We start from the raw sequence: 25,282 nt of genomic DNA on the forward strand, positions 1-25,282 counted from the left end.
AAATTCACAGATATCATCCCCATATATTGCTACCAATGCCATCAGCTGCAGTGAATGAGGAGATCAAGTGAGTAATAAACAAATAATCTTTGCAAGTAACATGACTCTAAATCAACATAGCCCCAACTCGTAAATGTGACATTCAGATATTATTTCAGCATATCGTTTCTTGGACATTGAAATGCTACTACTGCCGACTTGACTGTATCTGGACCAGAACCAGATTTTGAGAACATAACCATCATCTTTTTGGGAAAAAATAGAAGACACAAAGTTGGGCAAAACCCCTCTTAATCCAGACGTCATAACATAGGATATCTGATAAGAAAATGCTACTAATAGCGGAATTTCATCGCGACTAAGCTTCACAGAACAGAGCGAGGTCATATGATTAGCGAACTTTTCCAATTTGATCGGTGGGTTAGTAATGCTGACGTACCTCGTCTTGCTGTCGCTCCTGGTTGGCTCGGACCTCATCCACCTCGGCCCCATCCTCGGCGCCGGGGCAGAGCCCCGCCACCATCGCGGCCTTCTCCAAAATCGACTCCGCCTCGGCCGCCGACACCCACGGAGAGTCCAGGTTGAGCACGTCGACCTCCCCCCTGCCACCCCCATCACACCACGTGCGTTGCATCGGAAGTAGCGAAAATTCAAAATACTCTATTGAATCATATGTGATAACATTTCTCGTATGTTCCATCATCGACGAAGGCTTTCACATTTTCTCATATTCATGACAGACATGTTTAATCCTAAGAAGATGTTTAATACACAACACATGATTGTCGCCACCACCTATATGTAATTTAAACTTGTTGCATGCTCCATTTTACATTGTAATTTTACCACCTATATGAATCCAGGATTGATGATATCCCCAAAGTGTCTCCTGAGGAAAACACTATTCTTACTTCGCCTTATTCCGAGGAGGAGATAAGAAAAGCGGTATTTCAAATGGAACACAACAAGGCGCCAGGACCAGATGGTTTCCCGGCTGAATTCTACCAAACCTTTTGGGACATTATTAAATTTGATCTATTGGACCTGTTTGCCGAACTACACAAGGGCCAACTGGATCTGTTCCGTATCAATTTTGGTGAAATTATTCTTCTACCAAAGGTTACTGATGCGGAACGGATTCAGCAATACAGACCAATATGCCTTCTAAATGTTTGTTTCAAGATTTTCACAAAGGTTGCTACTATTCGACTAAATTCAGTGGCGAGATAAAGTGGTGCGCCCCTCTCAAACCGCTTTCATACAAGGTAGAAACATCCTAGATGGGGTGGTAACCTTACATGAGACAATTCATGAGATGCACCGTAAAAAGTTGAATGGGGTAATCCTCAAGATCGACTTTGAAAAAGCCTATGATAAGGTCAAGTGGTCTTTTCTTCAACAGACCCTTAGAATGAAAGGTTTTTCTGAGGATTGGCGTGCTCTAATTAATAACTTCGTTTTTGGTGGGAGTGTTGCCATTAAAGTTAATGATGACATTGGTAAATACTTTCAGACCAGAAAAGGGTTGAGGCAAGGTGATCCACTATCTCCAATGTTATTTAACATTGTGGCGGATATGCTTGCAATTATTATAGAGCGCGCTAAGATCGATGGTCAAATTGAAGGTGTAGTCCCCCACTTAGTTGATGGCGGCTTATCCATCCTTCAGTACGGCGATGACACAATTCTATTTATGGATCATGACTTGGAAAAAACACGAAATATGAAATTAATTCTTTCAGCATTCGAGCAGTTGTCCGGTCTTAAGATTAATTTCCATAAGAGCGAATTGTTTTGCTTCGGTGAAGCCGTTGATGATGTCAACTCATATGCTGAATTATTTGGCTGTGAGATTGGTTCTTTTCCGATTAGCTACCTGGGTATTCCGATTCACTATCGGAGACTCACTTTGGCTGAATGGAAAATTGTTGAAGAAATACTTCAAAAACGTCTTACTAGTTGGAAAGGAAAATTACTATCCCTTGGTGGAAGATTAGTTCTCATTAATTCGGTACTCACAAACATGGTACTGTATATGATTTCTTTCTTCCAGTTACCTAAAGGAGTCTTGCATAGATTGGACTATTTCCGATCAAGATTCTTTTGGCAAGGGGATAGTGAGAAGAAAAAGTACCGGTTAACTAAATGGAGTGTTGTATGTCGTCCAAAAGATCAAGGTGGACTTGGTGTTCACGATCTTGAAGTTAAGAACAGGGCTTTGCTCGGTAAATGGCTAGCCAGGTTGTTAACAGAGGATGGGGTATGGCAACAACTCTTGCGGAAAAAGTACGTTGGCTCAAAGGCGATATCCCAGATTCGGTGGAAACCTGGAGATTCACACTTTTGGGCCGGCATAATGGCAACAAAGAAGTACTTTTTTTCCATTTGGGTCCTTCTCCATTAATAATGGGGCGGAGATACGTTTTTGGGAGGATATATGGTTGGGTACAACCACTCTTCGAGAACAGTATCCGGCCTTGTACACTATTGTTCGTCACAAAGGGGATACTTTGCAGAAGGTGATGGAATCTTCTCCCCCCTCTATGACGTTCAGGCGTGATCTTATCGGTCCTCGGCTAGATTCCTGGAATGAACTACTTCAGCGGTTAGATTCTATCCAGTTGGCTCAGGGGACGGATGAATTCCGTTGGAGTCTCACCAAAAATGGCATATTTTCGGTTAGCTCCATGTACAAAGCTTTATGCCTATCTACGCAACCGGTTTTAAATAATAAATCCACCTGGAAGATGAAGATACCTCTCAAAACAAAGGTCTTTGCATGGTATCTTCGTAGAGGTGTGATTCTTACTAAAAATAACCTTGTTAAGCGCAACTGGCAAGGTTGTACGAAATGTGTGTTTTGTCACGAGGAGGAGACAATAAAACACCTTTTCTTCGACTGTCGTGTTGCTAGATCTATATGGTCAATCATTCAGATAGGTTCAACCTTATATCCTCCCTGTAGCATTGCAAACATTTTTGGCAATTGGCTTAATGGGGTGGATTCTAGGTACAAAACGATTATCAGAGTGGGAGCGATTGCGGTTGCATGGTCGCTTTGGCTATGTAGGAATGACAAGGTTTTTAATGACAAAAATTGTTCTTTTATGCAGGTCATCTACCGGTGTACGGCTTTGCTCCGTTCATGGTCGCCACTTCAGCGTTCGGAGGATCGCGACCTCTTTATGGAGGTGCCTACACGATTGGAGAACACGGCCACGGAATTTATTTCCCAACATGGGTGGCTGCATAGTAGGAGAATTGAAGCCAACGAAGTGTCATAGTAGTTGGCTTTTATCTTTTTTATCGCATTTTGTTGGCTCCTGGACTTCGGAACGGCTGTGTGCATCCTGGTTATGCAGAGGCTGGGTGTAATACTTAAAACTTTTTGAGTAATAAGGCGCCCCTTATCGAAAAATGATGGTTGAATTTAGAAGTGCCCTCTTCTTCTTTGGGCGTCGCGGTTGGATAAGCTAGGCCAACGGGAAGAGCACGCCCTCCACATATGTGGGCTACGGGCGACCCTAGCTGGCGATCGTTCGCTCAAAGCTTGCTTAACGATCACTTTCCGACAGCTTTTTGGGTTACGTGAGCAAATCTCTTTCTTCTCCTTTCTCTGACTCACGTCCATGCTAAAACTTATCAAAATCGAAATTTTAAAATGTTTTATCTTTCAAACAACAACTCCGATTTAAGATCCATTTTCACAATCAAATCCGTCTCGACGAGATCTTCAAAACTAGCACCCATGTTGATATGTTTCGACAAACTTATTTTCCGGCTAAAAGTTATCAACCCTCTCTATTTGAATAATCAACCCCTCCGTACTTGAGTGATCAACGGTAAATGTATAAAATTATCAACCCTGGTGTAGGCTATTGAGGGAAAGTTACGCATGCATGCACAAATAGACGAATATGCTTGATGTCGGCGGAATCTTTTCCAAATTTGTAAATTCAAAACGTTTTAACTTTCAAACGACAACTCCAAATTAAGATTAGCTTTCACCAATAAATCCGTCTCGACGAGATCTTCAAAACTAGCACCCATGTTGATATGTTTCGAGAAACTTTTTTTCTGGCTAAAATTTATCAACCCTCTCTATCTGAATAATCAACCCTTCCGTACTTGAGTGATCAACGGTAAATGTATAAAATTATCAACCTGGTGTAGGCTATTGAGGGAAAGTTCTGCATGCATGCATAAATAGACGAATATGCTGATGTCAGCGGAATCTTTTCCAAATTTGTAAATTCAAAACATTTTAACTTTCAAACGACAACTCCAAATTAAGATTCGCTTTCACCAATAAATCCGTCTCGACGAGATCTTCAAAACTAGCACCCATGTTGATATGTTTCGAGAAACTTTTTTTCGGGCTAAAATTTATCAACCCTCTCTATCTGAATAATCAACCCCTCCGTACTTGAGTGATCAACGGTAAATGTATAAAATTATCAACCCCAAAGTTAATTTTATTTGAAACAGTTTAGCGATTTTTTTAGTTTAGAAGCTATCAACCCGGTGTCCTATTATTTATCAACAGTAAATATAAATAACTACCAACCCTAAAAATTTAATTTAATTTTGAATATTTTGGCGACTCTTTTTAGTTTACAAGTTATCAACCCGGCGCCCCATTATTTATCAATGGTAATTATAAATAACTACCAACCCTAAAAAGTATTCCATTTAGAATATTTTAGCGAACATTTTTTTATTTTACAAGCTATCAACCCGGTGCCTCGTTATTTATCAATGATAAATATAAATAAATAATAACCCTAAAAAGTATTTCATTTAGAATATTTTAGCGACTCTCTTTTAGTTTAGAAGCTATCAACCCAGGTGACCCGCTATTTATCAATGGTAAATATAAATAAATATCAACCCTAAAAATTTAATTTAATTTAAAATATGTAGCAACTCTTTTTTTGTTTACAAGTTATCAACCCGGTGCCCCGTTATTTATCAACGGTAAAAATAAATACCTAGCAACCCTAAAAAGTAATTTTCATTAAGAATTTTTTTAGCAACTTTTGTTAGCTTACAACTTAAAACAGTACTTAATTTGAGTAGCAAGTGGTAGTTCATTTGAGTTGCAAGTGGATCTTCCCACCCGTTATTTTCCCCCTTAAAAACCACTGGCCCGAAAAAGGGAATTGCAAAAGGACCCCATTAAATATGAATTACCGTACGAAAAAAAACCCAAAAGGGAATTGCAAAAAGAGAATTGAGAGTCTACGTCGTCGTGCTGAAGAAAAAGAGTGAGATGTTATGTGTATGCATGCAACAACTTATGAAAGAGTGCTGAAAAGTTGGCTCATTAAATGCAAATCCATGAGATGGTCTGTGCATGTGCATGCATGCAGTGTGAACGCTCTTGACTGCATGCAACTTGCAAAGTACTCCCTCCGTCCTAGTTTGTAAGTCATAATTTTTTAATATCTTGGCCCAAGGTACTAGCTGATTGGGTCTCATTTTCTCTCTTTCATTGGTGCATGTAGCCCCTTTCTCTCCCTCATTGATGCATGCATTCTCTTTCTCTCCCTCATTGGTACATGCAACCCCTTTCTCACCCACATTAAATAAAATTATGCCTAAGAGGTGGGAGTTATGGGACAAATAGTTTTTGGGAATATGCCTTAAAAACTAGGACGGAGGGAGTAGTAATACAAGCTGTTAGTGTGAACACGTGTGAACGCAATTAAAACACTACATGATACAAAGGGAATTGAGTCGCGCTTTCGCGCGAGCGCTCCGCGCCGAGAGAAACCGATCGCTCGAGCGAGCGATTGCCAGGGAGGGGATTCGGTGGGCTACACCATGCCCGGACTCGCAGGAGGTAAGTGGAGACAGCTGGGGAGGGCGCTGTCGTCTATGACCGAAACTCACATAAAGTTGGGACCGAGAGAACCACCCGCCGTAGTTCCCCAAGCCCCACACAACCACAGCGGCACCAGCGAGAGTTCTTCTGTCGTCTACTCTCCATCGAGACGTACGTCAGAAAAATTGTTTCCTCGATCAGAGATTCAGAGCCGATCGCGTATGGAACGGAGCGGTGACCAATCCTATATACCCCATACGACAGAGCTCACAGCAATTCAGAGCGGAGACCATATAGTTTGGACGGAGAAGATACGACACGCCAGGGCGCCGAGCCGACCGGTCACACGATATCCAGCCATGCTAGCAAGCTTTGTATCATCCCGATTTCGTGGTCGATTTCAATCTCTGCTGCCGCTAACAACATCAACCGTATGTACTACCAAAAATTATTGGCTGCTCGATGTGAAGTAAAATCTTGCAATCCGGAGGAGAACGGGAACTATCAGCCGGCGCGGCATGGAGCATGCGCTGTGGTACACTCGAAATTAGTGTGACAATGCGTGCTCCAAATCCTAAGATACACGATACACTGGTTCAATGGTGGCACACATCTAGACTGCAACTTCCCAAGATAATTTAGTGGAGGATCTGAAATCAACGTAATGCACGTGACTTTACCAGGTATGCTCCGAAGGTAGGCTAGAAGATATTACGTCCGTTCCAAAATACATGTTTCTTTTATACAAAGTTAAACTAGCTTCAGTTTTGGCCATCATCAAAAGGGTTTGCCTACTTCTCCATTGAATCATGTTAACACGGCCATGAATCACGCGTCATCGTGAGTTCGTACTCGATAGAGACTGGACCTCTGGTTTGGTGGTTCCCTCTTACGGCCTAGCAATACAGGACGTTGACGGTGGACCACCAGGTGTATCTATGAATTCTTTGTTCTTTTTATGCATCATCTTATAAACTCCATTATTTATGAAGAAGGGTAAAAATTTATTTTATTCAGCCATGTTGCTAGAGCAATTTTCGGTTTCCTATTTTGAAGTTAATATATTTAGTTCTTCCGCTGCAACGCGCGGGCATTGTCCTATAAAACCTAAGAAACGTATTATTATAATGGCAACTATCTGTATCGCCGTTATACGAAATAAACATTGGCATGACTTACACGCTAGGACGGCGGCGACGGCGGCGGAGGCTTCAAACCGATCTACGTGTAATCTTTTGCGTGGCCGGACAGATATGACGGATCGTGCACAGCTATATATAAGCGCGTATTAGACAGCCCCTGACCTAAGTCGCTCCTATCCCCACCAGTCTTTTGTCGATCCCCGCCGTGACCGCCGCCAGGAGCAGCATGTCTCTGCTCGCCTCCCTCTCGGACATCTCTGACCTGCCTTGTGCCGCCGCCGGGAGCGCCCCTTCCCCCTTCTTCGCCTAGTCGCGTTTCCCCACCTCCTCCCGTTCCCACCGGGCTCTCTCCGTCCCAACAGCGCCATACAATTAATTTCTCCGTGTTCAACATGTTGTTTCCTCGCATCCCTTGCCGTCCAGTTAATTTCCCTATGTCCATCCATCCAGCTATTTTGAAGACACCTTGCTGGTAATGGAACCAATATGCGTGTATTTAAACCGGTAGAATTTCCTATAAGAATCCGAGGTGGGACTAACATGAAGAATATAAGAAGACCCTAGACAGAAGGAAAGCAACCGTCGCTTCTGAACCGATCGGTTCGTCCATCTCGTGGTGGTGAATTGGGCCGATTGAGATGAGATGAGATTGGGACTGGGACTGGGAAACGGGCCGTTCGTCCTCTCTCCCGTGCGAGTCTTCGTTGGTCGCGATGGAGATAAGAAAACAACCGAACCGGTACCTAGGTGGTAATTGTGTGGTAATATGTGATTTGGTGGGAGGGCAAAACTGTCAAACGAAAAGTTGGACGAAATTTTTTGGCATAAACCTTAGCTCCTTTATTATTAGGTATAGACTAGCAAAAGTGCCCATGCGTTGCATCGGGAGAAGCAAACTCAAACTTTCGTGAGTCATCTGCAATGACACTTCTCCTCTCTGTGCCATTGTCGACCAATGTGGTCATATTTTCTCCTATTCGTGGAAAACTTTATTATTCTCAAAATAGAAAACATGCCCCCATACGTTGCAATGGAAGATAATTAATTACACAAATTACAAAATCATTTTACTAAAATTTTACTTGCTTTTCTCTTTGCTTTCCAGCCATGCCAGCACTATAAATTAATAATTTCTCATCCATTATTCAGTCGACTTAATTATTGTAAACTTCTCCTCTTACCTTAAAGTTTGGTGGACAATAAATTAAGAGACGATGCGTTAAACTATCGTAAGCTGGTCATGATAATTTAAGATACCTCCTCCATCCCATGAAATATGTTGAAGGTTTGTCAAAATTTAGATATACAATTAAATTGTGACAAACCTTCCATATGTTTCATAAGACAGAGGGAGTACAACTGAAGTATTTTTTATGATGTGGAAACTATCTAACTTCACTATATAATGTAAGGAAAACGCTTACAAAGAGCCAGGGGATCCGTCGTTCCCATCCTCCGCTTTCGTTGGACGCCGCGTGTCCCTCTACCTAGAGGCAGTGATGGGTTGGGCCCACAAAACCCAGCGTTACTCCTTCCAGTGTGTTCCTCCTCCACATGTTCTTCTTTCCCCTTTCTCCTTTGCAGCACATCCCTTCGAACTGCAAGGTCGTCTGCAGCAGTTCACCGGCTGCCCATGCCCATGCCGCTTGGACGATTCCGACCAACAAAGCCCCAATCGATGTGGCGCCATGGCCGCACCATGGAGCTAGCATGCAGTTGCACTCGCATCCCAGTCGTTCCTCTCTCACTGCCGCCTCCTACCGCCGGACAACTCGCCGCCCCTGACGCGCATCCCTGCCGTCGAGTGGGCGGCTGAGCTCGCCTGTAGGTCACCCTCCCATGCCCAGCAATTCCTCCGGTCGTTGCTGGCCTCTTCGTTCCTGGTGTCCCTCCACCTCATCCATGATGTACCTACCCTCTCCTTGCACTTACATTACTCCCACGCAAGACTGTCGTTTGCTGCTGAGATCTGGCGGTGCTACTTGGGCCTTGTGGTGACGCTGCCGGCGGTGTTCCCCGAGACGCTGCTACAATCAACATGGGTCGCTCCTACAGTAGGCCGACGATCGACAGGTGGCACTGCTGCAACCCCCCGGCAGCACTGCTACGATCGACGGGCGGCGCTGCTGCAACCCCCCGTGCGGCTGCTACGATCGACTGGCAGCGCTGCTACAACGCCCCGGCAGCGCTGCTACAATATTCCAGCGACGCTGCTACAATCGACATGCGGTGCTGCTACCACGAAGAAGCAGACTCGACCCACCCTGCACTCACCCGGCCCTGACTCTTGCTCCACTTTCTTCCCAGCGAGGCGGATGCTCCCTTGCGTGTGGCCGCAAGATTCCTATGATCACCACTTTTTCCCCTGCTCGACGGGGCTCGCCGCCGTCAACCACAAGTTCGAGCGCCTCTGTTCCCCTGCTTCACTGCCAGCGTTCTCCAGCGCAAGATCGAGCGCAACCGGGTTACAGGTTACAGCTCCCCGCGCGGCCGGCGGCCCGCGGTCCTTCACCGCGCGCGACCGCAAGCGACATCGGGTCCCTGCTAATTCCCTAACTATCTCCACGGCGAGCTAAAGCGCTGCTGGTTCTTGCCTCCGCAGGCATCGCCAGCGTCAACGTTCGTCGGTCGGCGATCTTCCCTGCTGTGCCCCGGCCCTGAACTATTGGTGCATCCCAAACAAGCAGGCGAAGCCCCCAATGACGGTTTTGTGGCGAGGAATCAGGAATCCAACAGAGGGGTCGTGGACGATAACGGCGAGCGTGAGTAGGTTCCGTGCTCCTTTTATTGAAGCAACCGGGGCAGGTATGGATTTCGTGAAGGATTCTATTTCCTATGTCAGAATCGGGCCTGAACAGACGGCAAGAACCAAGAATCGAGTGATGGACGAAAAAACATACAATTACAATTTAACGATCGGACGAAAACAGCCGGACCAAACCAAGGAAACACTTTTCCCTTTATTATTAGGTATAGATTTCATGCTACACTTACGCAAAACTGTATGGAAATTGCATACGGCCGGGCTGAGGTGTCAATGGTTGCACGAAATACTTCGGAACTGTCACATGAATCTCTTCCAATTAATTGAGTCCATGTTGTGCCCGTAAGAAATTTATGTAACAGTTTGCCCGTAAGTCTAACATTATTGGTAATTTCATTCTGCAATTTTTTTGATTGTATCCATCCTCGCTCAAATTTTTTCAACATCTATGTTAAGAAGGCAAGCGTCTCCAAGATGATATGAGGTAAATCAGTCTGCTCCCCGTAGTTGAATCCACTTATGTGAAAAATCTTAGACAAGTGTCGCTTGCAAAAGAAAAACAACATTTTTTTATGTGTGTCATTTTCTCACATGACATGTAAAAGTTGTAAAAACTGCAACATTTCAAACCCACACATGTAAAAAAAGCTATGCAACAAAATCTTATGTGGTTGCAGCAAAAATTGGGGAATCGGTCCCAATACATGAAGCATAGAAAACCAATGTACTACAAAACATATGTCTACGCAACAAAACCAGAACATGTTTGAAACATTGTCATAACCATTCCAATAAGATATGTGCAGTATGCAACATATAATATGCATGTTTGCAATGCATGTTGAAACACCGTATGCAACATGCACATATCTAGATTTTCACCATCAACAACGCAGGTATGAAATCGTCATAGTTTGCTGGCCACAAATCTGGATAACTGCAACGCATCTAAGATGAATTGTACGCCACTTCATCCATTCCTGATGACATCCCTAAGCTTTGCGACGTGACCTCAAGCTCCATGGAGACATCTAGGGCATAGGAGAAAATAAGGGACGCTCAAGGGTGGAAAGGGGGCACTAGAGAAGGAGTCGGTGCTCAAGGGTTGGAATCACCGAAGGAGGATTTGGGTGGAGGATCGTTGAGTATAGAGAGAATGTGTGTGTGTGTGAGAGAGAGAGAGAGAGAGAGAGAGAGAGAGAGAGAGAGAGAGAGAGCGCGAGAGGAAGAGAGGAGAGGTCATGTGCTGGAGGTAGACAAGCGAGGAAACCTCCACCAAGGTCTTGAGGAAGTCTAATGTACTAGTATGAGTAGTTTCCAAACTTAACTTTTTTATCCGACCATCGAAGAAGAAAACCAATGGCACGAAATAGTGGTGGTTCCTCCTCGATCGTGGTGACCCCGCTAACACCCAACACCTCTCCAGGAAGTCCTTTGATGTTTTAGAAAGGTGTAAGGACTTGGTAAGCAATTTCCGACAACTAGGTTTTGTAGGACATATTTTTCCGTCGGTGTTCGTCATTACCGAGTTTCCTATTTTAGTGTATAAAAAAGAGAGACACCTTAATCTCTTGAAGGGAAAGAGATATTTGATAATTGATCTTGTAGGGACTAGAATTGTTTAGAAGACCGTGACTTTCTAGCGAATGGTTTGAGTTTGTTGAGCAATGAAACATAATACTCCATCCGTTCCTTAATAAATTGAAACAAATAAACAATAGAGATCAACGATAAACTGGACGGTAGTGCATCTCTAGTGGCGCGATCCAAACAGACCGACTCGTGCGAACCGACCCATGTGGTCAGCAAATTCGAGGCGTGGATGCGTTGGGCCGGACATCGCGTATTTCCGAGTCCTTCCCTTGGCCATCGAGCCCTCCCGCTAGTGGGCAACGCGTCCTCCCTTGGCCACCCCAAAAATGGCTAGTGAGGATCGAATGGGTTGCACCGCTAGGTGCACTATCCGCTGTAGATGCCCTTGCATCTCTATTGAGTAATTGATTTTATTTAAAAACTCATCCTTGATAAGTCATACTGGTATTTTGAAGCCGATGTTGGCTGGAAGCAAATTTGGTTCACATGAGCACGAGTGCTCTTGGTTTCTCAGAAATTTCTACCGTATCTTCGGAATGTTTATATGTATGTTGGTATTTTAATATTTTTTAGAATTCAAAAAGTATGGTTTTTAGAAATGAGGAACTCAAGTTGCCAAAGACACTTTTGGATGTTGGCCGGCCTATATGCTGTTCAAGTTTATATGCTTAAGGCCCAGGCAAGCAAATAGGACGGCCACTACGTGAAAGTGTACAAGAGCTGGGGGGGTCGGTCGGCCTGTCGGAATTGCCCACCAGTTGTGCAGGCTCCGAATTGTTCACCAACTCAGGCCTCTCAACTCCCACCGGCCCCTTTCTTCAACAGAGCAGCAACTCGCACCGGCCGATCTAAAAAAAAAAAAAAAAAACACCGGCCCCGACACCCTCTCTCCGCCGCCGCCCACCCCCGCCGGCGGGGACCAAAGCCGCCGCCATGCTCTCGGGCGTCAAACTCGTGCCCCGCGACCAGATTCTGCCGCCGGTGAGTTCATTACCATCCCCTCCCCTCCCCCTCGATTCGCCTCTCTCAATTTCCTCCTCACGCGATTTCAATTTACTTACTTGCCTCCTCCAGAAACAAGGAGGAGGCGGCGACGACTCGGGCTCCTCAGACGGCTCCGCCGGGAAGAGGCGCAAGAAGCACGGCAGGAAAGGGAGGGACAGGGAGGAGGAGAAGCGGAGGCGGAGGCACCGGCGGCGGAGGAGCAGGCGCAGCTCGGACGACGACGACTCGGGGGACGGGTCCGACTCCGTCGACGAGGAGGAGGAGAAGGGGCTGGGCCGGAGCAAGCGCCGCAGGAAGCACCGCCGTGACTTCGACGACGATGACGAATCCAGCAGCGAGTCTGATAGAGGAAGAGGTAAAACGCAGCGGATTTGGTTCAGACATTGCTTTAGTCATAGAATTGTGAGACAATAGCCAAAATACCACACTTCAAAACCAAAAGTTCCAAAATACCACACTTCAAAACCAAAGTGCCAAAATACCACACATTTTCAGTTTTTGATGCCAAAATACCACTAGTGACTAACTTTCTCAAATAAAGACACAGATGCCCTTACCTTTTCACATGTCAATGCAATCTATTCAGCACCATTTGAGCATCATTTCAGCAGCATCGCTCCTCATTCCAGCACAACCTATTCAGCAACAAAACAGCAGCAATTCAACAGCATTTTGGCTATATCTCAGCAGCATTTTGACTATATTTCAGCAGTCTTTCAACACAAATATATACACAATATAAGATAGATATTCAGCAGCAATACATAATGGTTTTAGAGCACCAAAGTAGTTCAGAGTACAACACTTCGAATACATAGCAAAACAGCATGGTTCTCACACCCAAATGCACTAATTTTTTTTAAGAGGGCTAGTAGCAACCGATTTGCTCCTTGTGGACGCACTGGGAGGTGTAGAAGCATGTGCAACAGCTGCAGCCATGCTTCTTGTCATCGGACTTGTAGTAGGAGTAACCGGCTGAGTGCATTGCTTAGTTGGTGTCTAGGAGAAGTGGCCACCATGCTTGCTTCGGCCTTTTGTTTTTTTCTACAAGGCAACACACATAATTAGCATGCAAGAGAAAGTTAGCAAGTGAAAGAAAATGAGATCCATCACATAATTACCGTGGAGAAGGAGTTGCATCTCGATCAGCATCACTATCAATCTCGGGCTCTTTGCATGTCTTTTTAAGATGGCCTAGCTGTCCACATCTTTTACATTTATGTTTCCTACCAGTTCCACCCTCACTATAATTCTTTATCCTCCTAGTTCTTGGGCGCCCAGCACTCCTCGTGAGTTTGGGAGGAATCATATCAAACCCGGGATTTACCTTAGGCCATTGGGACCTTCCTCTAATTGGCATGAGAATTCCCTCATATGCTGCTTTAAATCTTGCCACCGAGAAGCTCTCATCAACATATTCCTCCAACTTTGCTTTTTGGAGAATATGAATCGGAGAGCATGGGTACATGGTTTACCACAAATCTGCCATCTTCTACAAGAGCACTCCTTTTTCTCCAAGTCAACCGTGTGCCTCCATCCATTACCTGATATCTCAGCTAAGGTGGGTGATGCCCTTGCTTCCAAATAATGCAGCCCCTTGCTTTTTTGATTCAACTCCTTTATCACACCAGGCAGTTTATCATGTCCCTAAGCTTGTCCAGAAACATAACACAATACATTCTAACATCCAAATATTGCACACAACAATCAAAGATTATGCTAGAAAGAGAGGAAAAATCATTACTGCTGTGAGGAATCTGCTGCACTTGACATGTGAATGGACTCAATATTGGGGACAGGCTGGGGCGTGGCGGCGTGAGAGCAGGGGGAGGCAGCCGGGTCGGGGCGTGGCCGGTTCGGGTCGTGGCCGGATCCGGTCGTGGCCGCGTGGGAGCTGGGCGAGGTGGCGGCCATTGGGGAGATCTTGATGAGGTGGCGGAGCGGCACCGGTTGGGGCGAACGGCCTTCAGGGAGCAGCGGCGGCGGCCTTCAGGGAGCAGCGGCGGTGGTCTTCAGGGAGCAGCGGCGGCGGCCATCGCCACTGCAGGGGTTGGGAACGAGCAGCAGGGGTTGGGAACGAGCTCACGGTTCTCTTTCTTTTTTCTTCTTTTCGTTAGATGAGTCAAGGGCATATTCGGCATACTGCAGGTTTGCCGTTTGTTGACTGGGTTGACAATTGACAGAAGTGGTATTTTGGCAATGAAAAACTGAACATGTGGTATTTTGGCATTTTGGTTTTGAAGTGTGGTATTATGGCACTTGTGGTTTTGAAGTGTGGTATTTTGGCTATTGTCTCTAGAATTGTTGTGCTTACTTAAGCGGTATGACTGTTACAGGTCGTGGCAGAGGGAAGAGAAGAGGTGCTGCAAGTGATGACGAGGATGAAGATCAGGGGGAGGGAATGGGAGGCGAGGGGTTAAGGGCGAGCGAGGTTGTTCGCAGGGAGATGGGCCTCGATTGGATGCTCAAGCCGGCGAGCAGCAGTCAGCCTGAGAGCAGCCGTGCTCCGAGGGCTGATAACGAGGAGGAGAAGTTTGAGCCCGCAGATGATGAGGTAATGACAGTTTCTTCTAAAACTTAGGATGTTTATGTGTCCTGTTTTGATTACATAATTGTTTTACAATTACTGCAGGTGAAGAAACCGAACCCGAAAGAGATGAATCCGTATTTGAGGGACAATGGTGCTGGATATCCCGACGAATCCACTCCTTCAAGGGAGGCCAGTCAGTTACTTGCGTCCTCCGTTGTGGGCGACGGAGGGGCTAGCTGGAGACTCAAAGCTCTGAAGCGTGCAAAAGAGCAAGCTGCTCGTGAAGGTAGAAATATTGAGGAGGTGCGTACATCCCCATATATGCTTATGTCCTTGCATCTTTTCTTAGTTTTTGTCTAACTTGTAGGACTATCTAATTACTGTAGGCTGTTGAAGAGAGATGTACATCCCCATATATGCTTATTTGCTTGCAACTTTTGTTAGTTTTTATCTAACTTGTAGGACTATCTAATTACTGTAGGTTGTTGAAGAGAGATGGGGCTCACTGGGTCACTTAGCAGCATCAGTATCAACGTCCAGAGTTGCCCCTTCATATGCTCATTTGCAGGCCATTAGAGGTAGAAAGGCTGGACAAGCAGACAACCCTGAGAAATCCTCCAAAGAAAATAGAAAGGAGGACAAGCGAGGTGAAGACAGTGGTGGTAGCCGTGAATATTTGCGAGGTGTCTCCTCTCGGGAACATGCCATGAGAAAACCCAAAGCTGATTCTACTCCTTGGAAGAGGAATAGACAGAATATGTCTTCCGAGGATCGGACGCTTATCTCCTCAGCACTAGCAAGCATCAACAAATTTTCCAATGACGGAAGCTTCATGGAAAGGATTAATAGCGCTGGTAGTAAGAATACAAATGTTTCGTCTGTTGAGGTTGATGAACAAAGGGATAGTGGGCCGAAGTCCCACAAGGAGAGTTCAAAGAAACCATCTTCAGTGAGCACTCAAAATCTAAATGCCAACCAGTTAGCTGCAAAGATTCTGCAACTCCGGATGAAAGGCAAGAACGAAGAAGCTGACCAACTTTCGGTAAGTGTCCCATATATTGTCATTGTGAGATACTGGCACAATCCCTGGTTCATTAGTGAATCACTACTTTGCAGAATTGAATTAACACATAACAGTCGCAAATATTCATTTGAATCCACATAATTTATTTAATAACAATTTTTTTTTGTCTCAGAGGGAAATGGAGACTGTGCTGGAAAATCAGGGTGCTTCTGTTGAAGAGCCTAGACATGAAAGGGAAAAGAGCTCAAACAGGTTAGTTAATCTTATGTTGAAATTTATCTTAGCAGTTGGTGCTAGGACTATCTGGGATCTGTCCTTAGTTGTGCTTTGAGTTACCTTGCTTTTCTAGTTGAAACAAATTTCGTTTCTATGATGTTCTAAATGCTAACGTCCTTTAGACATGATGTCAACAGTTTTATGATTATCAGATTATCTTGTTTAACTAATATTTTGTTCAGTAGTCTCAGAATGGAAGTGTTATATATGCTGTTTAAGGCCTGTTGGTTTGTGATGCCCTGTTTGCCTATTTTGCTTTTAGATGTTTCAACATTTCCCTCCGGTGCTTTATCACAGAGTGATGCAGCCTCATGTATTTGAACTATGTGAAATATCCTTGTAGTTATTCTGAACTAGTGCATTACTGATAAACCCTGCTCATCTAAAGATGTGAACTACCTTGCCATATGCTGTGATTGTGTACGCTGATAATGGTTAGCACCCCAGTCCAAATGGTATCCATGGTCTAGAAAAGAATCTGTATGACTATGCTGAAATATTCAAGATAGTAATCATCCATCACTAAAATAATCTTTGAGATCTGCTGTCTCAGTGTTTTGGTTGCTAGTACGTTTATCATTTATGAGGTATACCTGTATAGTTTGAAGGCAAAGCCACCATACAGTATTGAACTGAATTGCTCTACTGAAATATTCATTTTTCATTGTTATACATATATTAGCATCCAGAGTTTAATGCATATTGTCCTTTTCAACTTCAGGCATACCATAAAACCTAGTGCAGCCGATCGCAGGAAAAAAGAAGAGGATGGTGACCTGCATCTTGCTAATAAAATTATGCACAACAAACAGTATAACATGATTAAAACTATAGAGGATGAATACGATTATGGTGATGCTCCTAGTAAGAAAGGGAAAAGGAAGAATAAAGAGGCACATGAGGAGAAGAGAAGCAGCCGTGGACATATCTTAACTCAGAAAGAGCGCTGCTTGTACTGCTTCGAGAACCCATCCAGGCCAAAGCATCTAGTTGTTGCTATAGGAAACTTCACATACTTGATGCTGCCACAGTTTGAGCCTCTTGTTCTTGGGCACTGCGTTATTCTTCCATTGCAGGTGAGACAATTTACCTTGTAGCATGAATTTGAAGTATTTAGTTAAAGTGCGAAGACCAGTTTTGCTCTGAGCTTTCATAAAAACTATCTGGCTTCCATTTGCTTGTGCTTTGGGATAAGCTATCGTGGATCTTTGTGTTTTCATCGCAGCTCTTCTGTATTGCCCATCATATATTTCTTCAAACTCTTAGTGATTCCATGTTTTTTAATGATTGCAGCACGAGTCTGCAGTAAGAACTGTTGATAAAAATGTATGGGAGGAGATTCGCAACTTCAAGAAGTGCCTCCTGAAGATGTTCGCGCAACAAGACAAGGATGTGGTTTTCATGGAGACTGTCATAAGCTTGGACAAACAACGGAGGCATTGCATGATTGAATGCATCCCTGTCCCGTTTGAAGTTTCAAACAAAGCACCCATGTACTTCAAGAAGGTCAGCTGTCCATCGCTACACTGTCTGCATAAGTGAGAACAATTTGTTTTCTCCAGGCAATTGAAGTACTGATAAAATGCATCCTGTTTTCTCCAGGCAATCGATGAAGCTGAAGAAGAATGGTCCCAGCACGAGATGAAGAAGCTTATTCCAACAAGTGGCAACCTGCGGCAAGTCATCCCGGAGAACTTTGCCTACTTCCACGTAGAGTTTGGTCTGGACCGTGGATTTGTCCATGTGATAGACGACGAGACCAATTTCAGTGCTGGTTTTGGACTGAATGTCATGAGAGGGGTGCTCCGGTTGCCAGGGGAGGACATGCACCGTCGTCGAAGGCATGAAACCATGGATAACCAGAAGCAAGCCGTCGCCAGCTTCATGAAGGACTGGGAGCCCTTTGACTGGACAAAACAATTGGAGTAGAGGTAGATACACTCTCAAGAGCAGGTGGAAGATTTTTGTAGGGAAGATTGTACTGCTGTTATCATGTATCTGTATGTTATATGTTAGTTTCCTTTTCGGTTAATGTCAAAGTTTCACATCATATATGGCTGTGAATTTATAAAGCCTTTTGGTTCAAATATTTCTGAAATTGACGGTACATGCATACCCAGATGCCACCATTGATCCAAGTATGGAGTAATTCATATTCCATAGCAGGGGAGTATCTTGAATTTGGCCATGTCACAGTTACATCATGTTGGACAAACTTGGTGCTCAGCTGCTGATTGCAAATGTTAGTTGCCTTTGTTTCTACCTCCATATTTAATGTTTGCACCGTATTTAGTGCATAGAGCTGAGATCACCAGCTTACATTGTGAAAATAATGTGAATTCTTTCGCTGGTTCTCAGACAGGTGTGTGCTTTGGTCTCGCATTGGTGCTGCTATCTTATCAAACTGGAAGTCTGTTTGCCATAAGTTGGTGCTGCTACCTGATCAAACTGGAAGTCTGTTTGCCATAAGTTGAGGGATCGGTAAACCTGTGCACCAGATCTGGAATGTGACTGACTGCACCAGTGTTCCAATCATCAGCCTGAAATTAACAAAGTCGATATGCAGCTGAAATTAACAAGCTTGTTTCGAAGGTTTGCCCCCCCACCCCCGAAGATTAAATTCTTTGCTTGGTTGGGGAAATGCACTTTGGCTCGTAGGAGCATTTGCTCCCATTGTGTGAATCCACATTTCGAAGTGTCAAAAAATTCTAAACTAAATTTTTACATGTACATCTAGACATTTTATGTCGGTATACAGATTTTCAAAAATATAAACTTTTTTATGTGGCTCCTGTAAAAAAGACAAATTTTGATATTGTAACACGACTACGTACAGCATATTTTTTTGTCTTTTTTGTACACAACACATAAAATGTTGTTTTTCCATGAAAACTTGCGTACGAACATAGAATGTCACGATGTACACCAAAAAATTTATGTCAATTTTTTTTGACATTTTTAAAATTAATTTTTAGTTATTTTATATAATGGGAGCATTTGCTCCTATGAGCCAAAACGCCACCTCCGCTTGGTTGGCTCTTCAAAATCGGATTTGGACGTCGGATCGCCTCGTAAGGAGGGGTAGGACCAATTCCGGTCTTTGCCCGCTATGCAACCAAACTCAAGAGACGGCGGCTCACCTCTTCTCCCATTGCCGCTACTCCAAGCGCCTTTGGGGAATGGTCAAGGGTTGGATTGGCATCCCCTCCATTCGCACCCATGAGTGGACGGACGATCTCACCCTTGAGGTTTGGTGGGCGAAGATGTTGAAGGATGCAACGGCTAACCGAAAGGCAATGGCCCCCTTAACCATGCTTGTTAGTTGGACCATTTGGAAGGAGCGAAACGCTAGGGTGTTCAACCACAAGTCCGCTCCCCCTACCATCCTCCTCGACATCATCAAGACCGAAGCTAAGCTTTGGGTGGCCGCGGTGCGAAGTGTTTGAGTTTTGTAATAACGGGAGAGTAATCCTTTAGTTTGCTTTTGGGTTCGGAACTTTGTCTTATTAAGACTCTTCTTCTTAATTAATGAATGGTGGCAAATCTTTTGCCCCTTGTTTAAAAAAAAAAAGGATGGTGATCAAGTATGAGCAAAGCTCCATCGATCTTCAGTCACAGTTGAACAGCCACGGTACACGGGTGCGTACGCCTGCCTACCTGGTTCTGAAGATGAAGTATACGATTGTGATATGACCTGAACCTGGATCGATGGCAAGCAGGAACGTCGATCTAGGTTCAGATTATGTACACAATCATACGCCCCATCTCCAGAACGATACAGCCAAGGTCCAACGGATCCGACCTGAAGAGCGATCGTCCCCAGAAGACACCATGATGGGAGTCATGGGCAATGAAGCCTGCTCCGGAACCACACACGCCGCGCCCATAAGAGCGTCTTTCTTTCAGAACCGGCGTCATTCCCCTAGACAACCATGAAGCAAAACGGGAAGACGAAAATTGTTTAGCCATTTTTCTCCTCGGACTATCGCGCGTGCAGCTCTATATATCTGGTAGGAAATTGCACATAATCTGAGATTCTTTTTGCACAAAAAACCATATTTTGATGTAAACTGTTGCACAAAACACAAACCTAGTCGTTAAGAGGATAAATACCAAATTAAGCATGTAGGGACCACTATCAGTGCTTACTTAGCCTCCAGCATGAATTCACCAAACTGGTCATACTGACAGAGGACAGTCGGGCCGCTTCTCAACGTTTCAGGCCAATTCCCCAAGAAAGTGTTAAACTGGTGTAGTTTGTAATACAGGACAGCCGAACCCTGTAGGGTATCGAGTTCTATTTCTGACAACCCTAAACTACCTATGTTTCATATCTATCAGCCTAGCTCGATCTCCAAAGTTTCGCCGCCCCTAACGTTGCTCTCCCCATGGTGCCATCTGGAGCGGCCTCGCCGTCGTACGTCGCGGCACCACCGTCCTACGGTGTGTCTCATAGAGAGTGATGTGGAATTAACTCAGGGATTGGAAGAAACAGAAGAGCATGACTTCGAGACGGAAGATTATGCCTCATATCGAAGATTGCCCGTCGAGAGCGCGCGGGGCACCGCTAGGTCATGTACATCTCTCAGTGCAGTATCTAGTAAGCACCTTACTAAGTTACTTATCTCAACAGCAACAACATATCATCCGTTTTTTCCATAGTGCGCCATATGTTCCTTCCATCAAGCAAATGAAGCACTTATGTGTGCCAAATTGTGGTAACATGGATATTATGCTGCAAGAATTGCACTGGGAGCTTTGTTAATTTAAAGTCGGGCTCTTAGAGCTTTAATCTAAAGAAAGCACTGCACTAACTGCTAGATATTATGCTGCAAGAACTTGGCATGTGCTATATCTACAGATGCAATGAAAACTTATTGTAACTCATCATTTATCACCAATGATACAACTGCATTTTTTTTTCAGAAAACATGAAGTCATGGAATATATGGGATAATACTTTTGCCATATGGCACCAAATAAACTAGAGAATAATCTCTAATGAATCATTACGCAAACCATGGATCCAGCACTAAGCAGGGTCAAAAACACATATATTCGGTATTGTCGCATGCTGAGCATATATGACTGACCCGAAACTCAGTGGAAGAAGTAGCACTGCATCTGAAAATATTGAACTATATGTCCTGTATACTCTTGGATTGTTCAATGTTCATGTAAATTCTTCCTAACATCCACATTTATCATTGTACATGGGAGGTACTAATTTTTGTTGCCAAATTATTATTTCTTAGCCAATTAGCCTGTTGAGGACACATTCCTGGTGATGTTCCTCTTCGTTCTTCCAATTGGTCAGCGATCACTGGAGCCTTGCCGTCGTATAGAATCCGATAAATGGAAAGATGGGTCCCACCAACATATTCCATTTGGATTTATATGTGGAAATCCATGATAGCCAGGATTTTTTTGATGCCATTGTACCCGACTACCCATAAGTTGTCTCAAAAGTCTCAATTGTCAAACATTTTAGCTGATGTACTATTTGTTTAGGCTGCAATGATAGTAGTACTTTGAGCACCTTTTATATTGTCGACAGATACTTGCAATAAAAGATGTCCATCGGGAATGCCTTCACTACAAAACAGCTCAGTGTAATGCCTACGATTCACGACCTTCTAAATACCTTTGTTCAGCTTTCTACTTCTAATAGAATGGCTAGTGCTCTTTTTTTTTGCGGGGAAAATGGCAAGTGCTCTTCACTGTGCATTTTATCTTGCTGGTTTTTTGTTCTCCATAGTTCGATCTTCCTATTTTATCTTGCACTCTTACCTTTCTTGCTGCCAGGTTCTTCAGCAGGGCATCCGTTCTCAAGATTGTGGCATCTATACGCTGTATAATATCTTGCGGATCATTTGAGATGTCAATGTTAAGTTAGACGAGACACCATTTGAGTAGGTTAACTTTCATCCATTAGTGTCTTCGACATGCTTTTAGTTTTCCTTTTATTGATGGATACTGTAGGAAGACCGGATATGCTTCTAGCACACTTATTTTTATCATCCCTTCTGTTGCTAGATTGACAAAATTAGGTATAAACCTGAGGAGGCTGCTGCACTGAGAGAGAGAATAAGATATTTGATGCGGGAGTACAAGCTGAAGATCGCAGACCAGGGGAACTATGATATGCTGTAGCATTGATAGGAAGTATTTAGTTTAAGGGTGAAAATCAGTTTTGCTCTGGGCTTTCATAAGAACCGACCTGCTTTAGTTTGTTTGTGCCTTGGCATAAGCTATTGTGGTTCCTTTTGTTTTCATTGCAGCTGTTCTGAATTACCCCTCGTATATTTCTTACGAGCTCTTAGTGATACTATGTTTTTTAATGATTGCAGCATGAGTCAGTAAGAACAGTTCATAAGAATGTATGGGAGCAGATTCGCAACTTCAAGAAGTGCCTCCTGAAGACAGGGATGTGGTTTTGATGGAGACTGTCATAAGCTTGGTCAAACAACAGAGACATTGCATGATTGAATGCATCCCTGTCCCCTTTGAAGTTTCAAACAAAGCGCCCATGTAATTCAAGAAAGTCAGATATCTACTGCAGTACTGCCATTTGCATAACTGATTTTTTTGTTCTCCTGTGCTTGAAGTTCTAATAAAATGTGTTCTATTTAGTCCAGGCAATTGACGAAGCTGAAGAGGAATGGTCCCAGAACGAGATGAAGAAGCTTATTCCAACAAGCGGTAACCTTGGCTAAGTGATCCCGGAGAACTTTGCCTACTTCCACGTAGATTGACAACGAGAGTACCTTCAGTGCTGGTTTTGGACTGAATGTCATGAGAGGGGTGCTGCGCTTGCCAGGGGAGGACATGCACCACCGTCAAAGGCACGAATCCACGGATAACCAGAAGCAAGTTGTCACCAGCTTCATGAAGGATTGGGAGCCCTTCGACTGGACGAAGCAGCTCGAATAGGTGTAAATACAGTCTCAAGAGCAGGTGGAAGATGAAATAGTGTAGGAAATATTGTACTGATGTTATAATGTATCTGTATTTTAAACGTCACTAGTTTCCTGTTCTGTGAATGTTAAAATTATACTACTAGATATGTCTGTTAGTTTGATGTCTCCATGAAGCCTTTTATTTCTGCAATTGACAGCAAATGCAATCCCAAATGGCATCATTGACCAAATAAAAATGAAGGGATATTTTGATTTTTGTTGAACAGCAAGGGAGCATCTGGAATTTGGCCATGCCACACATGTTACAAATTAACCTGGTGCTCAGCTGTTGATTGCACTATCTAGTTGCCTTTTGTACCTCCAGGTTTAATGTTCGCAATGTTTTTGGTCTGACATTGCACTCTGCAGGCCCCAGCTAACGTTCTGAAAATAATTGAAGGTTACGTGTCGCTGGTTGCCAGATGTGTTGTGTGCTTTTGTCTGGCACGGCTTCTGCTACCTGATCAAGCTGGAAGCCTGGAAGGCTGTTTGCTATAGGTTGAGAGATTTTTGGTTCAGCTTTAACTTGGTGGAGAAGGATCTGGAAGCTGAACAGGGACAAGACGACCAAGGTTCAGGCAACGGCTGCGGTGTATATCGTGTGGAGCATATGGAAGGAGCGTAATAGGCGTGTTTTCGAGAATACATCTATTATCTCTAGCGTTGTTGTTCAATTGATATGGGAGGATTTAAACTCCTTTGAGTTAGCCTGTAAGATGTAGCCTTGTTGTGTGAGTTTGTACTACTCAGTATTTCCCCCTACTATAATGAATTGGCAGAGCTCCTGCCTTTAACCGTCAAAAAAAAAAAAGGTTGAGAGATCGGTATACCTGTGCACCGAATCTTGATTAGACACATTTGTATCATGAGCTGGAAAGTAACTGACTACACCGTTGTTCCAACCATCAGCCTGAAATTAACAAAGTCGACAGAGGAGGATATATACAGCGAATAAGAATGGATAGTGATCAAGTATCAGAAAAGTTCCATCGATCTTCAGTCAGAATTGCGGCTTGCACAGCCGTGGTCGTGGGCCACGCAAGAATGTTCACAGCAAGTCGATTGAGAACCCATGCCTGCAGATCGAGGACATCGGCCACCCAAGATTTGCTCTAGTTGGAGCCTGTCAATCATTTTGACAGGCTCCAACTAGAGCAAATCCTTGGAGATCGCACAGAGGCACGGAGCTGACATGAACACCGATCGTCGCCAGCCGACTCCATGATGGAGTCATAGGGAATGAAGCCTGGTCCGAAACCACACACACCGTGCATGTGAGAGCGCCTTTCTTTCAGACCCGGCGTCATTCCCCTTGACAACCATGAAACGAAGTAAACGGGCAAGACGAAAGTTGTTTACCCATTTTCTCCTGGGCTATCGCGCGTGTGCAGCTCTATATATTCAGCCTAGCCACGGGAAAGGTGGAGGAACCAAAGGTACCACGAGCTGAACGCGACAGAGATCGTCAGCGCAGATCGGATGCTATTCGAGTCATTTTCTTTTCAGATTGGCGATCCACCGTATACGCGGCAAAGCGAGCGACCAGTCGTGTGGTGGTTAATTAGACTTATGATGCTGCTGATGATGATACATCTGATCCTTGTGCAGAGAAAATCAGCTGCTTGATATTCCCTGTGCTCGCGACATGCAAAAGGAAGGATCCCTGACGTTGAAATGCGAAGCGGTTCTCCTGCAAAGTGAGGGGGCTTTGCATCAATCCTGCCTGTCTTCAAAGGGTGAGGAAGAAAGAAAGAAACAAATGGCAGGGGCGACCCGAATAATGGTTTGTGATTCCAAGCTTAAGGATCAAGCTACAGAGAACTATCGGATCTCTTTTGTTCGTACGTAGCTCTCGTTGGATTCTTACGTCAGCTCTGTACCATTTGCTTTCCAACTTTAGAATGAGATAATATGACAAACCTTGGACTTTCACAGAGAATGGCGAAGTGTTAACTTAATTAGTGATGATACAAGAAAATGAGAGGACGGCACGGTCAAGCGGAGAGTTTAGTAATGCAGAGCGAGCATATTTCCCACTTTTTTGGATTTAGTTATGACTCTACCACGGAGTGTGTCCCATACAGTGATACAGCAAGCGTGCAGAAACCCAACACTTCATGAACACTGGAATGTCCCCCAGAAAAAAAAAACGGCATGTTTTA

At 44.2% G+C, this 25,282-nt stretch overlaps 1 protein-coding gene and 1 long non-coding RNA gene across 2 annotated transcripts; one reads left to right on the forward strand and one right to left on the reverse strand.

The window, feature by feature from the left end:
- The first annotated feature begins 12,259 nt into the window (after positions 1–12,259).
- On the forward strand, positions 12,260–18,326 carry LOC124704261 (CWF19-like protein 2). The gene is made up of 9 exons (XM_047236503.1): positions 12,260–12,307; positions 12,401–12,686; positions 14,668–14,885; positions 14,964–15,164; positions 15,343–15,903; positions 16,058–16,137; positions 16,883–17,237; positions 17,455–17,667; positions 17,764–18,326. Exons 1-9 carry the CDS (start codon positions 12,260–12,262, stop codon positions 18,088–18,090), a joined length of 2,289 nt encoding a protein of 762 aa, XP_047092459.1. The 3' UTR covers positions 18,091–18,326.
- Positions 18,327–22,673: 4,347 nt separating this feature from the next.
- On the reverse strand, positions 22,674–23,292 carry LOC124700513. The gene is made up of 2 exons (XR_007001751.1): positions 22,929–23,292; positions 22,674–22,847 (listed from the first exon to the last, which is right to left on the reverse strand). It is a non-coding gene; the product is annotated as an uncharacterized LOC124700513 (long non-coding RNA).
- Between the last annotated feature and the right edge of the window lie 1,990 nt (positions 23,293–25,282).

The sequence above is a fragment of the Lolium rigidum genome, chromosome 3, assembly GCF_022539505.1.
Source record: "Lolium rigidum isolate FL_2022 chromosome 3, APGP_CSIRO_Lrig_0.1, whole genome shotgun sequence".
Classification (NCBI taxonomy): domain Eukaryota; kingdom Viridiplantae; phylum Streptophyta; class Magnoliopsida; order Poales; family Poaceae; genus Lolium; species Lolium rigidum.

What these genes read in the sequence shown, in the direction of transcription:
- LOC124704261 (XM_047236503.1), top strand. Translation starts at nt 12,260, where the DNA reads ATGCTCTCGGGCGTCAAACTCGTGCCCCGCGACCAGATTCTGCCGCCG. An exon ending in AGGGAAAAGAGCTCAAACAG is followed by an intron (nt 16,138 to 16,882) that starts GTTAGTTAATCT and finishes TTTCAACTTCAG; the next exon opens with GCATACCATAAAACCTAGTG. An exon ending in CACCCATGTACTTCAAGAAG is followed by an intron (nt 17,668 to 17,763) that starts GTCAGCTGTCCA and finishes TGTTTTCTCCAG; the next exon opens with GCAATCGATGAAGCTGAAGA.